This window comes from Myodes glareolus, chromosome 13, assembly GCF_982192425.1.
Source record: "Myodes glareolus chromosome 13, mMyoGla1.1, whole genome shotgun sequence".
NCBI classification, from domain to species: domain Eukaryota; kingdom Metazoa; phylum Chordata; class Mammalia; order Rodentia; family Cricetidae; genus Myodes; species Myodes glareolus.
Genome location: NC_142038.1, coordinates 24496970 through 24515501, shown reverse-complemented (window position 1 = coordinate 24515501; position 18532 = coordinate 24496970). Strand labels below are relative to the sequence as shown.

Genomic DNA, 18532 nt, shown 5'->3' with positions numbered 1-18532 from the left:
GCTCATGGTAGTGGGGTGGGCTGAAATCCCAGGATGGGAAGAGTAGAGAAGACGAAGAACGATTTTTACCATCAATTGTAGTTCACTGGAGTGTTCAAAAATATGTGTTAAGACTAACAGAAAGTAAAAATTTTATTACAAAAAGGTACATTTCTACTTCATAATCATGCAGTTTTTTTTGTCAGAAGTTGAAATCACAGCGTAAGTAGATACAAAACTTAGAAAATGACCACCTTTTTGAAATACAAGTTGAAAATGTTTTGAACAGTTCTGGAAAAGGAAAATGTGCAATGTTTTTTTTCTTCTTTTAAAGGCCACCTAGACCAGGCACCCCAGACCTTTCTAAGTCAAGGGGTTCCCCTCCACCTTCCAGTAATATTGTGCAAGGACAGATTAAACAAGGTAAAATTAAATCTTATTAAGTAATTGGCATGACATTTCAGCTGTAGAAACTGAGAAGGCATTGCTAATGTATAATCATAATATTTTGTTTGTCTCAGATTGTTATAAGAGAGAAAAGTTGTTATATTCCAGATGTAAATGCAGATAATTAAGATGTCAGTTAAAAATAAATCAGATTTATTTGGAAATTGATAACTGCGCAAATTTCAGATAATTTTATTATGTGGTCTTTGGCCTAATTTGTATGTATTAGGGCCACCTTAACTTGACAACAGTAGTTAACTATGTGTGTCTTAAGTTTAAAAGTTATGCCTATTTTTAACTCTGCTTGGGAATGTTTGAGACCACAGATTTCTGCTGCAAATAGTCTCTGCTGTTTGCCAGTGGTGTCCACACTGCCAGCCACAAGTCGAAATGCCTATTGAACTCTTCGTTTTTTTAAATAATAATATGCCATAACTTTCATTTTTAGCTTTGTTTTTCATTAGGATGTATGCGGGGGGCCATCCTGTCCCGCAGGAATGAACGCCACCAAAAACGAGAATTCCTTCTCTGGTCACATCTTTATTTGGAGCATTCCCTTGAGGAAAATTGGGGGAAGGGACGATAGAGCAGGGACGAGAGAAAGCTTAGAGAGAGAGCGTTGGGCCCCGAGGCAGCTGCTTTTAAACGGTGGAGCGGCTTGAACGCTGTCCTGATTGGTTAATGCCATTCTGCTGGTCTGAGCATGTGCAGGCAAGGGTGCAGGCAGGGTTGCTCAGCCCCACGTGGCTACCTCCAAACTGCAGGACCACCTGTGCCTCCAGGTGGCTCCCAACATCTCCCCCTAATTATTGTCTTTAAGAGCAATAAGGCAAAACTATTTTCCAATCTGGTCCCCACCTAGACGCAGCATGCCAAGGATATCTCTGCTCCCACCCATTCCTAAGGAAGGAAAAGGCAAAGTAGAGTAAGAGATAAGAGGTTGCACAGGGTGTTGCTCAAGTCGATGGTGTGAAACAGCTGCTCTTGGCACCGCCCAGAAGGTCATCTCTGCTGTCTCCGCATGAATCTTCCACAGCAGGACACTCAGCATCCACTGGGTCGTCTTCTTTATCTCTCTGGTCGGTCTCGCTGGCATCCAGATGTATGTCAGCATTCCTAGAAAAACATAAACAAAACTCTCCTCCCAAATAAACATTTAAGAGTACTAAAAACTCTCAGTGTAAAAATTCAGCACAATCAGTACTGGAAGTAGGCTGGTTTTGAACTTAGAGATTTGCAGGTCTCTGTTTCAAAAAGCAAATCTTGTTTGCCTGTACCAGCAAAATTTTGAATTAAAAATTAAGTGTATAGAATGCAAGAGAAATCCTTTCTCTGGGGGAAGCTGTCACTGGTAGTGTAGTCCCCCTCTATTGTTTAAAAACCAAGGCAGTTGTCACTGGGAATTGAACTCAGGACCTTTGGAAGAGCAGTCAGTGCTCTTAACCTCTGAGCCATTTCTCCAGCTCCCCTATTCAGATGGAAAAACCTCTAGGTAACATTGGTTTAATTCCAGCTGTTGCCTCAGGCAATAGGTCCGCCTTTCTTTGTTACCTAGGATACGGTAACCAGGTAAACACGCCTTTATTATGATAATTAGGACCAGTTCTTTGAGGGAGAATGGACGTCGATCATCTGGCTACTTCCTGCTGACAAAGGGGCGATGTTTGGGGGATAAATGTTTTTATCTGACTAAATTTTTGGCGACAAATGTTTTTATCTGACTGAATTCTTGGCGACCTTGACTGAGGGCGGCAGCAGCGGAGGCGGCGGCTGCCACAGCTCCGCCTCTGAAGCCCATTATGGCGCGCTCCGCATGGCCCGAAGGCATGGCTCCGCCCCGGGCCGTGGGCGGGCTCGCCGGTTATCCCGTAACTGCGAACTGTACCTCAGCCTCACCTCAGGCATTGAATTCGCACCGCCAAGCTCCGGCGAGGGGGGCATCCGCCCACCCGTGGGGGGGCTTCTCCTGCCCGGTCCGCCCGCGCGCAGAGCCCCGTTCTCTGGGAACTCACCTCCCCGCTCGCCCATGTTGCTATGGAAACACAGTTTTTCCGCAGAGCCGATTCAGCTCCTCTTTGCCTTCTATGGCGCCGCTGCTCACCACGCAGCTTCCGCCTCAGTCAGGCGAGTCCGCTCAGGTGCTGAAAAAGTCCTCCAAAAACCATAGCCCCGCCAGAAGGCCGGGACATATAGCCTCTGATGTCACACGGACTTTAGCCCGCCCGTCGGACCTGGCTGTTCGTAGACCTCCAGCAAATTTCCCGCCAGCAACTGGTTAGCATGGCCATGCCTCCCGAACGAGCTAGCACTGGAGAGTGCAATTTTGCGTCTCCCTCCTGAGTAGCTGGGATTACAGGTGTGCACCACCGTGCCTGGCCCACTTCCGTGTTTCTAATCAGGCATTACCGCTCAAAGGCGGGCCGGCTGCCGCCAGCACTCTCAGCACGATCAAGCAGCTTGTCTTTCTCAGTCAAAAATTAAAGTTTTTTGTACGTGAGAGCCAGAGACTGAGCTCTCTAACAAAATTAGGCGAAAATCACCTCCAAAAGCTCTGTGGCTCTTTAAGAACAGGGAAGGCAGTGATCAAGTTTGCCTCCCTACGAGACTGTTGCCTCCAGTCTCTAACAGCGAGTACGCAGGTGGACGGAGAGGGAGCGGAAGCCGCGGTCTCCCGTACCCCATCGTCCTCAAAGTCCCGCCTTAGTTACCTCGCCTTTTTGCTGCTGTTTACATTCCTCCTGCACTGAACTTAAGGGATTTTTCTTCCCCGTTGCTTTCTGTACCTTCTTTCAGATACCTTAACTTTGATTTTTTTTTGTATTTTCTTTTCTATTTAGGCCTATCCTTTGAAATTCCTTTTTACATTTCTTTTCCTCCCCTTTTTGGGGGATTCACAGACGTCACTCACCGCTCCACGTGTTCAGAGTTCTGAAATTCAAGGCTCTCTGTGTCCTGGTGTCTGATTTCAGCTTTTTCTCCCGGGCTTTCTCAGGGTCCCCCGGCGTAGTTGTCAGGGTCCCTCAGCGTCCGGGGTTTCGAGCACCAGTTGCGGGGGGCCATCCTGTCCCGCAGGAATGAACGCCACCAAAAACGAGAATTCCTTCTCTGGTCACATCTTTATTTGGAGCATTCCCTTGAGGAAAATTGGGGGAAGGGACGATAGAGCAGGGACGAGAGAAAGCTTAGAGAGAGGAAGTCGGGTCCCGAGGCAGCTGCTTTTAAACGGTGGAGCGGCTTGAACGCTGTCCTGATTGGTTAATGCCATTCTGCTGGTCTGAGCATGTGCAGGCAAGGGTGCAGGCAGGGTTGCTCAGCCCCACGTGGCTACCTCCAAACTGCAGGACCACCTGTGCCTCCAGGTGGCTCCCAACAGATGTAGAGAGCGAAAGGCTGAATTTCTCCTCCTCTTGAAATTAATTCCAAACACTTGTGTGAATTAATATGCTCAGTTGTTCCAGAATGTATCTTTTATAGCTGTTTAAAGACCAGGGTGAAGATTAGGATGTATATAGAATAGATGAATTCTCTATTTAGACTTGACACTTAGCTGCAAGATAGCCATCCTGATGTGCAAATGCTCCAGAGTTGGAGAAAGCAACAGTCCTGACAGTAAAGTACTTCTGGAGCTTCAAATGAAGGGGCCTAGTTAGCACCAGCACAGCTTCCCTGGTGACATCTCCCCTCCCCCTTTTTAAGTTAAAAACTTTTTTTTGCTTTCACACATTTATATTTAAATTCCTAAGCTTTATGATATACTTTGTACTTCTTGAGAGTTACTTGACTTGATTTAGTTCACTGTATAGTGTATATATAGTGTATGTGTATATATGTATGTATACATATATATGTATATATGTATGTATATAGTGTATGTATGTATTCTTTTCTGTTTGACCTCTACTGTCAAATTTATTAGTTTTACTGCTTTAGAACTACAGTTTGTTATTTTTTTTGCTGTGTATCATTCTGTTGAATGAATAGACCACAATTTACAAATATTTTTACTATTTAGATTTTCTTCCAAGATGCCCTATATTGTGCCAAGGAGATACTTTATATTCTTAATTTGTTGAGATTTTAACTTTGCTACTAATAGATGTTAAATTTAGTCAGATTTTCTTTCTGTATCTGTTGAAATAATTATGATTGTTTTCTTTTATTTTATTAATTAGATAAAGAATATTGGATTTTTTTGAAAAATACTTGACATATAGGTCACACTTCATCCTGATGACTTATCTATCTTATAGATTATTAAATACAACTAGTAAAATTTTGCTTAAGGCATGTGGTGTCCATGGGCGTTTTAGAGTGTAATGTCACTTCTGGTAATGACTTTCTGTAGTTGATGGTGGAGTGATGGCCTCACAGAATGAGTGAAAGTGATCCTTTCTCTGGACTTTCTCGTATGGTTTGTATAAATGAATATTATTTACTCTTTATTTGGGTTTTGAAATAGTGAAAGCTTCATTAAGTGAAAGCTTGTAGGCCTGAAGTTTTCTTTATAAGATTTTTAACCATATATTTTAATTTTTTGTGCATATGCCAGACATTCTGGTTTTGTTTTTGCTTTATAATTTTCTTTAGTGAGCTTTCTGTCTGATTTATCAGGCAAAAGGTTCTAGAAATTCTTAAAATTCCCTTTTTCACTTCCTTATTCATCTTCTATGTTTTTTCAAAATCCAGACTGGCTAGTAGAAAACAATTTTTAGGATCTTTTCTAAGAACCAATGGTGCTCAGTTGAATTCTGTAATTTTTCTGCTTTCAAATTCTTTGACTTATCATTACCACTATTTCATTATTTCTACTTTAAATTCACTCGTCTGCTTTTAGTTTGAGGGGAAACTGAGGTTAATGACATATGACTGTGTCCTTGACACCCTGATCATTAGTGTTGAAATCCCTCTCTGAATATTGCTTGGTGACAACTCCCACATTTTCTATTGTTGTACTTTTATTTGTTTTTATTTATCATTTGGTAGTTTAGTGATGAAATTTTTAATTTTTTCAACATTTCCAAGATTTTCCAAAGATCTCTCTGGGTTCTCACTGATAGTGAAATAACATTTCTTCCATGATTGGAATCCTTTGGAATTTTTTTCATTTTACTGTATTTACTTATTTACTTATTAGGGGCATGGATGTTTTAATATATTTATTTATTTTGGAATTACTAGATGAAGCTAATTATTACTTATATTTCCAGTATGTATGTGCATATATTTCCATATGTGGTGTGTGTGTGTGTCTGTATGTGTGCATACATGGTCTATCTTGGTGAACATATTATGTGTATGTTAAGAAGTGTTTAGTCAGGTGTTAGGTAGAGTATTTTATAATGTCAGGTCAAGTTGTTCTGTGATACTTAGGAATGATGTGCAGTTGATCATTTTCTGCCTACTTGTGTCTAATAAGTAGATAAGATGATTGAAACCTGAAACAGTAATTATTCATTTGCTTATGCTTCCTTACACTTCTGGAAGATTGTTTTCATGTTTTTAAAAACTCCTGTAATAGGCACATAAATTTTTATAACTTAATAATAATACCCTTATTATTCAGCTTATTTATTATTATAAATGCTCATCTTTGTGCTTCCTGATATCTTTTTTTGTCAAATATTCTATTCATGATATTTGGCATTGGTTACTATTGTAATCATATAACTTTCCCATCTTTTTGCCTTTTGTCTATTTAGAGCTTTGTGTTTAAGGCATGTTTCTCATGTAGGCATTATGTAGTTGCATCTTGCTCTTTTATCCAATGTGACTTAATTTGGTTTGATTGTTTTATTTTGAGACAATGTCTCTCTTTGTAGCCCTGCTGTCCTGGAACTTACTCTGTAGACCAGGCTGGCCTCCAGTTTGCAGAGACTGATCTGCCTCTGTCTCTCCTGTCCTGGGATAGAAGATGTATGCCACCATTAGGAGTTATTTTATTGCTATATTCCTTTCACAGAATAATAATACCATGCTTTACCCTAGACCCATAATCTATCTAGTCTTTGGTTTTGGCTTCTTTAGCTTTGTCAGCTGTGGGTTCCATCTCATGAAGTGGTCTTTAAATCCAATCAGTGATTGGTCACTCCCATAACATTTGTGCCACTATTTCAACAGTCTATCTCTTAGATAGGTCACTGTTGTAGGTCATAGGGTTTGAGTCTGAGTGGTATTGATAATTACTTTTCTTCTCCAGTAGTGTGCAGAGTGCCTTCTGATGTTTTAGAGATTCCATGGTACCCTTTTTCAGATGACATCAATAAGATATAGCTCGTTCCTGGCACTGGAGGATTTTGCTTGGTTCTTAAGATGTCTAGCTGGAGTCCTAACACATACACATATATGAAATGAATCTATATGGAGTCACCAAATAATAGGGAAGACAGTGCCAACTTAACTGCCACTTTTAAAAAAAAAATTGGCTCATTTCTCCAATTTGTTGTGGAAGCTAAAAGTTAGGGATTATTATCTTCTCACTGATTTTTTTTTCATAAGTTGTTGGTACAGTAGCTGATTCATAGAAGGAGCTGGTAACTAATAAATCCATATGTGCCCTTCTTTATGCTTTTAAGGAAATGCTTCAATAACTAGGTATCGTGAATATAAGGACAAAGTAAGTCCCTGCCTTCAAGGAGTGCTTATGCATGCGTATTGGAGACAATATAGAGGAGAGGTTTCATAAGAATGCTTTAATAGGTTCATTTTCTTTTCTACCAGAGCTTGAGTGTCTGTGGCTCTTAAGCTTTGTCTGATCTTTGGGTTTTCATGTGTTTAGCTCAATTTCTGGAATGTCTATTAAGCACCTAGTAAGTACTGATGACATGAGACGTTTTAACAGCTTTTCATATACATTCATCTGTCATTGTAATGAATTGTTTCTCCCTAAGCCTTGATCTTAGAGGACTCATTTATTTATTTTTGATGTTGATAATGAGAACACTTAAAAAAAGATTTTCTTTTAAGTCTCTGGCTATAACTATAAGCCAAGCAAAATTACCCTTGCATCTGAGCTTACTCTAGTTCTGATGTGAGCTAGTGATGATTCAGAGATTAAGTGATGCTACTTTACTTTTTAGGATGTAGTAAATTTATTTTTATTATGTCTAGTCCCCACAGAGGCTGAAGGGTGCTGGATCCTCTAGGAATAGAGTTACAGCTGGCTATGTACCACCATGTGGCTGCTGAGAACTGAACTTGGGGTCCTCTGCAAGAGCAGCAAGGGCTTTTAACCACAGAGCCATTGTTCCAGCACCACCACTATAGTTTTTAAGCACTATGAGCTTCTTGATATGTTCTTGCCTTATCATTTAGGCATATCATCACTGTAGGATTGCTAATTCATTCTGAAATGACAGGTCTATAATTGTCTCTGTTGTTTGAGTGTTTGTACAGCCAGTTACCGTTAGTTGTTTAATTCTGTCAGAGAGGATTTGTTTTGGCCTAATGGTGTTTGACAGTTTAGTTACACAGTGTAAATAAGTATATTACAGAAGTAAAGTTTTCATGTTTTTATGTAATCTTTTACAGGATATGCAAAATAATAGTATATGTAGGTGATCTACTTAGAACCTACATTGTGCTATAAGTCCTTTATTTATGCCTCAAACAATGGGTCATAACAGTAGTGGCCATAAGTCTGAAGACCATTACAATGACTTAAGTCAGGGACTGATTAGTGATATGCAAGGTGTCCAGATAAGTTTCTAAAGCCCACAAAACTTCAAATTTATGTAAGTAGTTGTTTGTGGTAATCATTCTTGCTTCAGCAGTGCACACACTGTGTTTCAAATTATCATAGCCGTTACCATAATTTATTTCTCTTGACTCAAAACCACTGCTTTCATCTTAAAGGTGTAAGAGATAGTTTATCCTGGAATTACTGCTCAGGAACATGAGTTAGGTTACCCCAAACTTCTTGTTCTAACACGGAAGCAATTTCATTGGTTTACAGAACAAAGAGAGCCATAAATCAAGACAAGTTTGAAATACTTTGAGGCCTCATCAGAGTGATGGTTACAGCAAGATGGAGGAAGCTTTTCTGTAGACTCAGGATGACATCTGATGACGTCCGTAGCTTTTGTGTGCTGGGAGCCAGTGCTCTGCTGAGTTAGATGCCAGAGGGGTCTCTGTTAGTCACAGGTGTTCGTTCATGCAAAGAATTAATTGGTCAAGGCATCTGCGATCCAAAGGCCTGGACACAGGCCAGGATAAGGCAGCTAGTCTCTGGCTTGCAGCATTCCAGTCTCCTCACAGTACTACAACTCTAATCATCTTCGTTTTTTAAAATTAATTAGTTTATTTTTGTTGAAAATAGATTTTTTTCATACAGTGTTTTTTCTTGCAGTGTTTTCTCTTCTCCCAGCTTCTCTTAGATCGTCCCCCCCCCAAATCTGTAAAATCTATACCCTTCTTTCTCTCTCACTAGAAAGCAGAAGTCTAAAGAACAACAACAGCAATAACAGCAACAACAACATTAATAAATAAAATCAGATAAAAGTTAAAACAAGCAAACCAGAACAGACACAGCTTTTTAAAGGAGTTTTCGCTCACAGTTCCAAACTCTCAGTAAAATACAAAGTTAAGTCGCTAATAGTTTCAAACATTTGTAGTCTTCAAAAGTTAGTTTTTTGTGTACTTATTCTCACAAAATAATTGAAAAATATGAATAATCAAATTAGAAGATTAAACAACAGCAAAATAACAGAGAGCCTAGAAATCTAGGGTCTGTTGAGAATGTGAAGGAAGAATTTGTCTGATCATGGTAACTGGATGTTTCAGGATGATAGCTACTCAGCAGATAGGCACAGAGTTGGAAACTCATTGATTGACCAGATTTATATCTGAATCAAGCAGGAAATTATTTAGGGATCCATGTTACAATAGTGCCTTAATGGTTACTGTACACATGTAATGAGTGTGGCTTTCTATTATCTCTTCTAACTAGGACACATTAATAAAGAGAGAATTTAGAGTTTTTGTTTTCATGTTTTTTTTTCTATCACATTCATCACAAAGTTACTCTGCTATTTGTGCACTGAACATGTAGTCTGACCAGTCAAATTGGATGTTACATTATTTGATTTTATTTTGACTTTGTTTTGTTTCTGATTTATTTGGACACACAGTTTTATAATGATCAGATTTTCTTAACATTTTAATATAGTCAAGGATGACCTTGAGCTACTGATCCTTCTACCTCTGTCTCCTAAGTGCTGGAATTATAGGCCTATACCACCATTTTCAGTTATATTTCATTTTGTACTCCAGTTAAATCTTAGAAAAAGCAATCAGCCCAAATTAATGATTTATCTTAAATATTGTTTGTTGATTTAAAAGATGAGTAGACTGCCCATTTACATAAGACATAAAAGCACAGACATAAAGGAAAATTGTAAAAAGGAAAATAATCTACACCTTGTGCAGAATATCCTCATGGTAGGTGTGTGGTGGCTGATGCTACAGGAGTTCCTTCTTTCTAAGGGTCTTTCTTTCCCTTTTTTTCCTTCTCTCCCTCCCTCTTCTCTCTCTTCCCTTTCTCTCCCTTCTCCCCAGCATTATGATAACCATTAGCATTGTAGTTAAGGCTACTCAGCATTAAATAATCATATCTTTCCAATGTGAAACTCAAAACAACTTTACTTCTTAGGCATTGCATTTATTTTTCTGTATTTTTTGATATTCTTTTTTTCCCCTGTGAAAATGTAAGGGCTCTTTGTGCTGATAAACTAGAAGACTTTTGAGATTTAGACCAGTATGTAAAGAGCCTTTGTCATTCAAAATGTTAATCTCTGTGTTACTCTTATCACAATAGGAGTGCAGGGTGGATGGAGTTTAGGATAAGCTTCAAATGAAAACAGAAGAACCATCTATTCAGATAAAAAGCAGAGGTGTTATAATGTTAAAAAACACATTTATGCTATTTAAAGAAAAGCTGGAGCTAATATTTACAGGCATGTCATATACAAGTTTGTTAGAATGATCAAGTTTTCTGTGGGACAGTAAGCAAGTGATGAGGCTGGGAGTACAATAGTGCTTTCTTAAAGGACTCTCCCTGGAAAAATAATGGGACTTTAGGTTCTTTCCATTATGTAAGAAAAAGAAAATCATAAACGTCCCTGCAACTTTCCTGCTTTAATACGATGAGCAAATATGACTTTGCTTACATCTTCAGTAGCCATCCACAGAACTTTTCGGTTTTGACATTTATTATTAAACCTTGAACATTTCGAGTGGCTCTTTTTTCTTCTAGTTTCTGAGTTTCCTATATGGATAGTTGTAAAAAGTTGTGACAAGAGTTTAATTTCTCAGTGCACTGTAAACATGTTTCTAGACTTTGACATTCCAGTTATAAGATAGTGTGAGTAAAATTTTTTCTGTTGCTCCAGGGATTTTTAAATCTTAATAAATCTAATTTCTTAATTTCTATTACTTGGTTTGTGGCATCCATAGGATTTATTAAAGTATAAAACATTAATGACTCCAAAGTTATAATACCAAGAATTTTTTTTTCTTTTTTGTAAATAGTTGAGTGTGTTGAGCATTAAGTCCTAGTGAACGTATTTAACAGGCTCACCAGCTGCGCTGCTTCTTCTTTTGTCTTTTTTTGTGTGTGTGTGAATACTAGTTCATTGAGAAAATATCAAGGCTTAATTCCACTTATTTAACATAGCTGATAGTGATCAGTTACTTCTCAACTTTTACTCGTTTATTCGTTTATTTTGGACTTTCTCATTTTTTTTCATTCTATTGCATCTATAGAATTAAGGTGAACTCAAACAGAATTAACACAGATTTTTCAGAGGCTGTGAGAGGGGACTTGTAGTGAGGGAGGGTTAGCCGGATGGGAGTGCAGCCAGATTGCATTATATACATAAACAAGGTTCCCTAAGCACATTTAATACTACTGTTTCTACTGTTGGGGTTCTCTAGAGGAGGCTGCTCACCATATTTGGTGGCATGAGGTTCAGCCACAGGGGGAATCCCCCTTTGCATGCTTATGAGCTTTTTGCATGGTGAAGTAAATGTTATCTAGGTCATTTTAACTGAATTTGTAATTAAATATTAAAGAGAATCTTAAAAATAAAAGTATTCAGTGGAGGATATTAACTATTTGGTGTTCTTTTTAAGAGTATGGTAGAAATTTTATATAATATGACATATAATTAATAAATATAACATAAGATAGTCATAACTCTATTATAAACAAAACTCAGGTCTATCCTAATAAAAAAGCATTACAGTTTTCCACATAGAAGTTCCATGGGTGGGAGAAGTATGGAGCTCGTCTCCATTCTCTTACCGTTCCCAGACTTCTTTTAGTTCGACTGGTCACCTCCCAAGTGCCTGAGTGACATTCTTGTGAAAATTATAAAAAAGTTGTTGTTTTCCTGCAGCTGTCCCATCATAACAAAAGAGCCTCATGGCATGAAAAGCAAACATACCATCCAGCAGACAATGCCTGATCTGCTCAGGAGCACACACCCTTAGCTGCCCAGTGACAAAAGAAAGGAGAGGGGTTGAAATGCTTGTGCATGACATATGGTAATTTCTTCATAGGAAGGAAGTGCCAAATGATGACCTCTGAATCTTACCATTGACCTCTAGTTTAGAAGGTGTATGCCATAAGGCATTTTCATGTGCTAATTTAAGCTGCAACATTTTCCTAGGAGTACAACTTTTTGGGATTGGGGAAGGGATTGGTTCATCCCTTGTGTAGGAATCACAATGTGCATGATAGTTTTAGTGCATCTAGTTTTAAAGTGAATGAAATTATTAAGAGTCTTCCAAGAAGAGTTCAATATGATGTACTGTGTGTGTTTTCTACAAGTTGGTATACTTGAAATTGAGTTATTATGTAAGTGTAGAGAGTAAAAATGCCATTTAGTATTCTGTTGAGAGTTTTAAAAATAGTTTACACATAATATTAGAGAATAAACTTCTAAAAATATGATCAACAATATGAAGGCCTTGTAAAGTTTTCTCTGTCATATATTTTAACACTGAATTACATTTCTGTTGATTCTTAATGTAGTTTTTCTTGTTTTGTGGCTACATTTTTATAAGACTTTTCTTTGTTGTGGACTTATAGTATAAAAAGATCTTGGCTTTAAGAGACAGTTGAACTCCATTGAGATCACTATTCAAAGAGATGCTCCATCTTTGAAGTGCTTTCTAATGAGCATTCCTTTCCAATTAAAACATCATTTTTAGTTGTATGTTCACTATATTTTGCTAACTTTGTTTTCATTCTTCACTAATACTAAGCTTTTTTTCAGAAACTGCTGAACCTCAATTCTTTCCTCTTTATTTCTCCTATTTTCCTCTGCAAGTCGCTGCACCTGTCGTTTCTGCTCGGTCTGATGCTGATCACTCTGGCTCTGACTCTGCTTCTACTGCTTTACATACCTGTTTCTTAGTAAATGAAGGTATTCTCTCTCACTTTGTATCAACTTCCTTTCTGCCTCTGCTTTGGCCTGATAGACTTACTCTGTTTTGTTTTTTTTTAAATCTGGTTTATACCTCCATCTGCTTTATTTTATACGAGTCCTGGGGTTCCCATATTATAACTTTATTTGCTGAACCCAGTGCCAGGTGACAAATGTAGAAAATAAGATGTTCCTCCTTCTTAGAGTAAACCATGTCTGCCATCACCTACACAGCTACAGGAGAGCAGGGATGCTAAGCTTGTTTATGAAGTCTTGGTTAAAAGGTGAATTGCTTGTCAGAGTGGTTTTTGCCATTTGATTTGTGGCATTAACGATAATAAACTTATTATATATGTACAATTACTGTATGAGAGATACAATGTGCTGTCTTTACACAACAGTATATGCAAACAAAAGATGAGTAAGTCTGTTAATTGACATTCTCATCTGAAAAGTCTTCAGACTGATTACGTAAGCCAATAAGAGTTCACCTATTCTTGTACTGTTTCTGCTCCAGGCAGAGGCACAGACTTTGAATTCAGTTGGGCTAACATATCCTTCTTGTTGTGTAGTTACACAAATGGAATATAATTTTGGAGCTTTGAAATTGAGAATGGAATGTGCAAACATTTGCTGTTTCTAACTCTCTTAGCATCGTTAACCTGAAATATAATGGGATTTGTAAGCTCTACGCTACATCTACTTTCTCCTGTATGCTCTCAACCTTGAGTAGTTGTGTAAAATAAAAAGGAGAAACTTTACAAAATCAAAAATAGCACTGAAAATGATTCCGACTCTTTACCAAAGCTAATATTGCAAGGCCATTAAGACAAAGGGATATGGATTGCGTGTGTAGCACAGAGCCCATTACACGTAGTGCTTCCCAGGGAAAAAAGAATGGAACTCAAAATAGCAATATCATTGTTCTTTTGGTTTCCCTGTCAGACGGCTATGCTAAAGTTTGAATGTGAAGGCTGGACTGGAATAATTAGAATAATATTTGTTGAGCCATTTAAAAAAATTCATTAATTTAAAATATGCTGTGGGGCTTTTGTAAGAATCATCATGTGCTAAAGTTGACTCATAAGTAGTTCATTAAGACATATCTGTGAAACATGAAAACATATTAAGAAATTACACATTAGTGATATATGCGTTTTTACTTATGTGTTATAAATTTCAATATTAAATGTATGTTCATAATCTGAATTAATGTAATTACATATTTGTTACCAGTTGATGAGAATTTCTTTACTGAATGGATGAATCTTTAAGTAGGTGACTCCTCTCTCTTTTTAACAATTTCAGAGATCACTTTATATTTTATCATGGGGTTTCATTATTAACTTAGAAGAATTCAGTTTTAACTCTTTCAAAGCACAGAACTGTTAAATTTCTGTGCTCATAGATAATATATGAATACAAGTATAGTGGTACATAAAATGTATCTTTACCAAATAATTAGATTTTATATCAAGAATCAGAAATTTGAAAAAATCATTTATTTTCTTTTTGTTGGAATCAGTATTTTTAAGACTAAATTTTGAATTGCCAAGTTTTTGTATGGGATGTTTTCATTCATTTTTCCATTAAAAATTAACATTATGCAATTTTAGCTTTGTTACTAAGTTTCTGATTCATTAGGAAGAGAGGGGTTCAGTAGCTATCTTAATTAAAGTCCCTAACAAGGGAAGGCTCCCCTTTTGGCTGGTATGTTGACAGCTCACAAATGGCCATGCTTTAAGTGACTGAACCTATGATGAATATCTGAGAATGCCCTGTTGCATGGCAGCAACATATAGCTAGATGTATTTCACATGTGTTTATTTCTATGCTTTCCTATCTTCTAATATGTTTATTTTAGAAAATATTTCTAGACATATGTTTTCTATGAAAATTTGGCAAAACTTTATGTGGAAAATTGTTCTTATTGGTTTTAAAACCTACACAGTTCTTATAGGTCACGAAATACATGATTTAGGGGTGAAATACATTTCATGATGTTTTGATACATAATAATATTAAACTAAAATGATTTATAACATAATTTTATAGACTTTCCCTTTTTTGATAAGTATTCATAAATAAAAGCTTTATATTTACTGGAGAATACCAGAGAGTCTAAAGTTTTGCTGTATGTCACGTTTTGATAGGATGGAGCCAGTTAGCTGCCATGCACTGCGTTATGCTGCCAGACCTGCTGGGGCTGGATAAATTCAGGCCTCCTCTTCTGGAGATGCTGGCTCGAAGGTGGCAAGATCGATGCCTGGAGGTAATGTTGAAGTTAAAAGGAAAATAAAAACACTTCAATAAACAAAAGTGATACTTATCTCATTTGTCCTATCACTTATTCGTTCCATTGTGGAAAATGTGGATTCTAGAGTTCCATGTTTTTCCTCCTTTCTTTCTATAGTAAACATAAACTTTCTAGCTTGTTTATTTATTTACTCTTAAAAACTTTATTGAATATTTCATTAAAAGTTCCACATACCTTTTAGAATTATGTCTTAAGTATTGGTTTCCATAGAAAAATGCACCCACATGACAAAGACATGTAACCATATTCAGTATAATAATCACTTCCACCAGATTCCAAGTGAGTAGTCAGAGACCAGTGGAAAGTCCTGTGTTCTGGTAAAGCAAGACAGTTTTGGAATTTAAAAAGAGCTGGGTTAAATGTTAGTGAAACAATTACTAACTTTTTGACCCTGGATACTTTGCTTAGTCTATTTGGAAAACATTTTAAAGTAGAGACAATAATGTAATTCTTATGAGAACATACATGTTGCTAGGCAGTTTTGCTACATGATCATCATAGATTGTACATTTGTATACTCAATAAATTACTGTGATGTCACTGAGAAATAATTTGGTAGGACCACTGTATTTCTGGTCTTTTGTTGACTGAAGCATCATAATACTTTAAGATATTTGCTTGGTCTGGTCTTTGTTAACTCAACTTCAAACAGAACTGAAGTATAGTAAAGTTTTCATTGAATCATTTTTTAGTTCCCTTTAAAAGACAGTATATTTATAAAGAATGTTTTACTTAAGCTCTTTTTTAGATGAGGCTGAGTTATTCCTTAAGCTATAAGTAGTTAATAAATTGAATAAATTGATTAGTACTTTGCTTAAAAATAGACTAGCTTTTTTGGGTTTGTGTCTGTGGTATTTCTGATTAAAAAACCCTGAAATTAAAATGCAAAATAAAAAGGTTGCATAGCCAATTGAAAGAAAAATTGATATAATTTTGAAAAATGACTCCCTCTATATAACCTGAAAGAGGTTACACAGGAATCTATTTGCCCATTTTATTTGTGTCTAGGTATATGTGAATCATGTGGATTTATGCCTATTGGATTATATAAAAGATCAATGCTTGAGGCAATGTTGATATGATAAAGTAGATAACAAATATTAAAAAGGCTTGGTGAAATGTAAATTTCAAATCAAGAAATAATATTTTGAAGACCTCTGTCATCTCTCTGGCCTGTTGACTCAAACATTATTGTCCTATGAATGGCTTTAATGTATTTGGCTGCCTTCATCCCCTTCCCTTAGCTCCAACCAAAATTGTCATATTTAAAGAATTTAGTAGATAAGGTTAAGTTTCTTTTGGGTATTAGGGAAAACAATTTACTGCTCCTAACATTGATTTTCTTAAACAATAGTAGTTACTTGGAAATTTAATAATTAAAGATACTGTTTTACAGTATAAGAACCCTTTAGAAAATCAAATTTTAAACATAAAGTTGATTAAATATCTTTCCATTAATTTAAAAACAAGAACAAAAGCATCTTGGATCATGTATAAAATGCTATCGTTTAATTTCATCTTTCCAAGCTACTCACTTTCTTATTTGATTTGTAGGACTTTTTTTTTCTCATGTAAATAAATATGCTTTCAATGTTTTCTGATTTTATATCGCTATAAATTTTCTGGCTTGTGGTCATCACTTCACCAACTGACATGCTTTTTCTCATTTGTTTCTGTGATTCTCTTAGGTGAGAGAGGCTGCACAGGCTCTGCTTCTGGCAGAGCTGAGAAGAATTGAGCAGGCAGGCCGAAAGGAAACTATTGATACCTGGGCTCCTTACTTACCTCAATATATGGACCATGTCATATCACGTAAGAGTTTTCATGCTTTTTCTGGAAAACTTGGGAGGATTCTGCGTACCAGTCTCAGAAGTGTTCATGTTTTGTGACGTGAAAAAAAGTGAGAGGAAGGGATGCTTAAATCCTGTTTTTTCTGATTTGAATCTTGGTAGTTTAGAGTATGACAGTTTAAATGAACAAGATAAAGCAAATATCAAAAGATTCACTAATGACCTGACTGTTTGTAATGCTAATCCCCAATGATAAAAGCAATCCCTACCCTATTTAACCCTAACTCTTTCCTCTGCATATTGTTTTGTTGACCTTGTGGTTGCCACTTGGTCCATATTGATCTTGTGTTATGAAGTGCAGAGAGACCTTTTAAGTTAACATTACATGGATACTTGAAAAACTGAGATCTAGTAAAGCTACACCTGTGTACAATGGGAAAAGAGAAAATTAGCAAGAATTATGGCTGGTGAGTCTTTCAAATAACTTTGATTTGAACAAATTGGGAAATTATTGCCTTTTTGGAAACTGTTGAAAATGCAACTTTTTTACTCATGCTATTAGGTTAAATTCACTGGGAAAAAGGTTGTATTTGTTAGCATAATTTTTTCTCTCTGGTGAAAATGTTTGTCTTCAGTTTACTCAAGTATTCGTTTTTCTATAAATATTAATTGAAATTTTATTTTGATTTATGTTAGTTACAAACTAGCTTCAGTTTTTAACATAAAGTCTTAGTTAAACTTTAACAAATGTTTTACTATGAAATTAGGCCTGGAGTTTCCAGTCTCCCCACTGCCAGTTGTTGTTGTAGTTATGTACTTTCCTGCATCGTGCCCACCCCACCTGTTCTTCCAGCAGCACGAGCACTGTTGAAGAGGCGAAAGCAAGGTTCTTAAATGTTGCTAACTGTTAGAACTGACTTGGTTGCCAGATCAACCCCTGTTGACCTGTGATGTTTAATTATCATGTGACCTGGGGGACTGTGCTAGAGTTTATTGGCCTCAATCTTTTCGGTTAAAAATCAAGATGATAGAGACGTTATAGAGTTGTAATGGGTAGGTTTGTAAGCTGACCCTTGTTGAGATTGGTACCTTGCTCACAGTGTGCATTATTGATTTGTTGAATAAATAAATACTTGAGACAAGTGTGGTCATGTTCACATGTTCATCACACGTTCATCAGGAGCATAGCAATTCTAATTAAAACTCACCTGAGTACCTAGATATTTACGGAGTGAATTTGTAAAACATGTTACACAAAAGTAGATTAAGTAAAAACAACGACATCAACAGTAGCAACAATGAAAACAAACAACAGAAGCAAGCCCCCAAATCTAGGAACTCAGCTGAGTTTCAGAATTTCTTTTCTGCCTCCTGTCTGCTGTTGTGTGAACGGCTCAGCTCTACCTGCCTCCTTGCTATGTCTGATTGGCATTACTGAAGCTATCAGCTAATGAACTTTCCTTCCCTAAAGAAAAAATAGAGTAGGATGTCTAACATATGTGTACTTTTTATAGATAGTAGGCTTAAAATTCTTTTGACAATTATTAAATAAAATATTTAGGCCAAGGAACCGT

General features: G+C 36.8%; 1 protein-coding gene across 2 annotated transcripts in view; it reads left to right on the top strand.

Annotated features, from left to right (window-relative positions):
• Nucleotides 1–18532, top strand: part of Wdr7 (WD repeat domain 7) — a 283531-nt gene that overhangs the window by 74739 nt on the left and 190260 nt on the right. The window contains exons 16-19 of one of the 2 annotated variants that reach the window (XM_048419639.3): nucleotides 314–402; nucleotides 12756–12851; nucleotides 15005–15123; nucleotides 16857–16980. In XM_048419639.3, coding sequence (XP_048275596.2) covers nucleotides 314–402; nucleotides 12756–12851; nucleotides 15005–15123; nucleotides 16857–16980 — 428 coding nt within the window. The remainder of the gene's footprint in view (nucleotides 1–313; nucleotides 403–12755; nucleotides 12852–15004; nucleotides 15124–16856; nucleotides 16981–18532) is intronic. The other variant, XM_048419640.3, reaches the window with a different exon arrangement.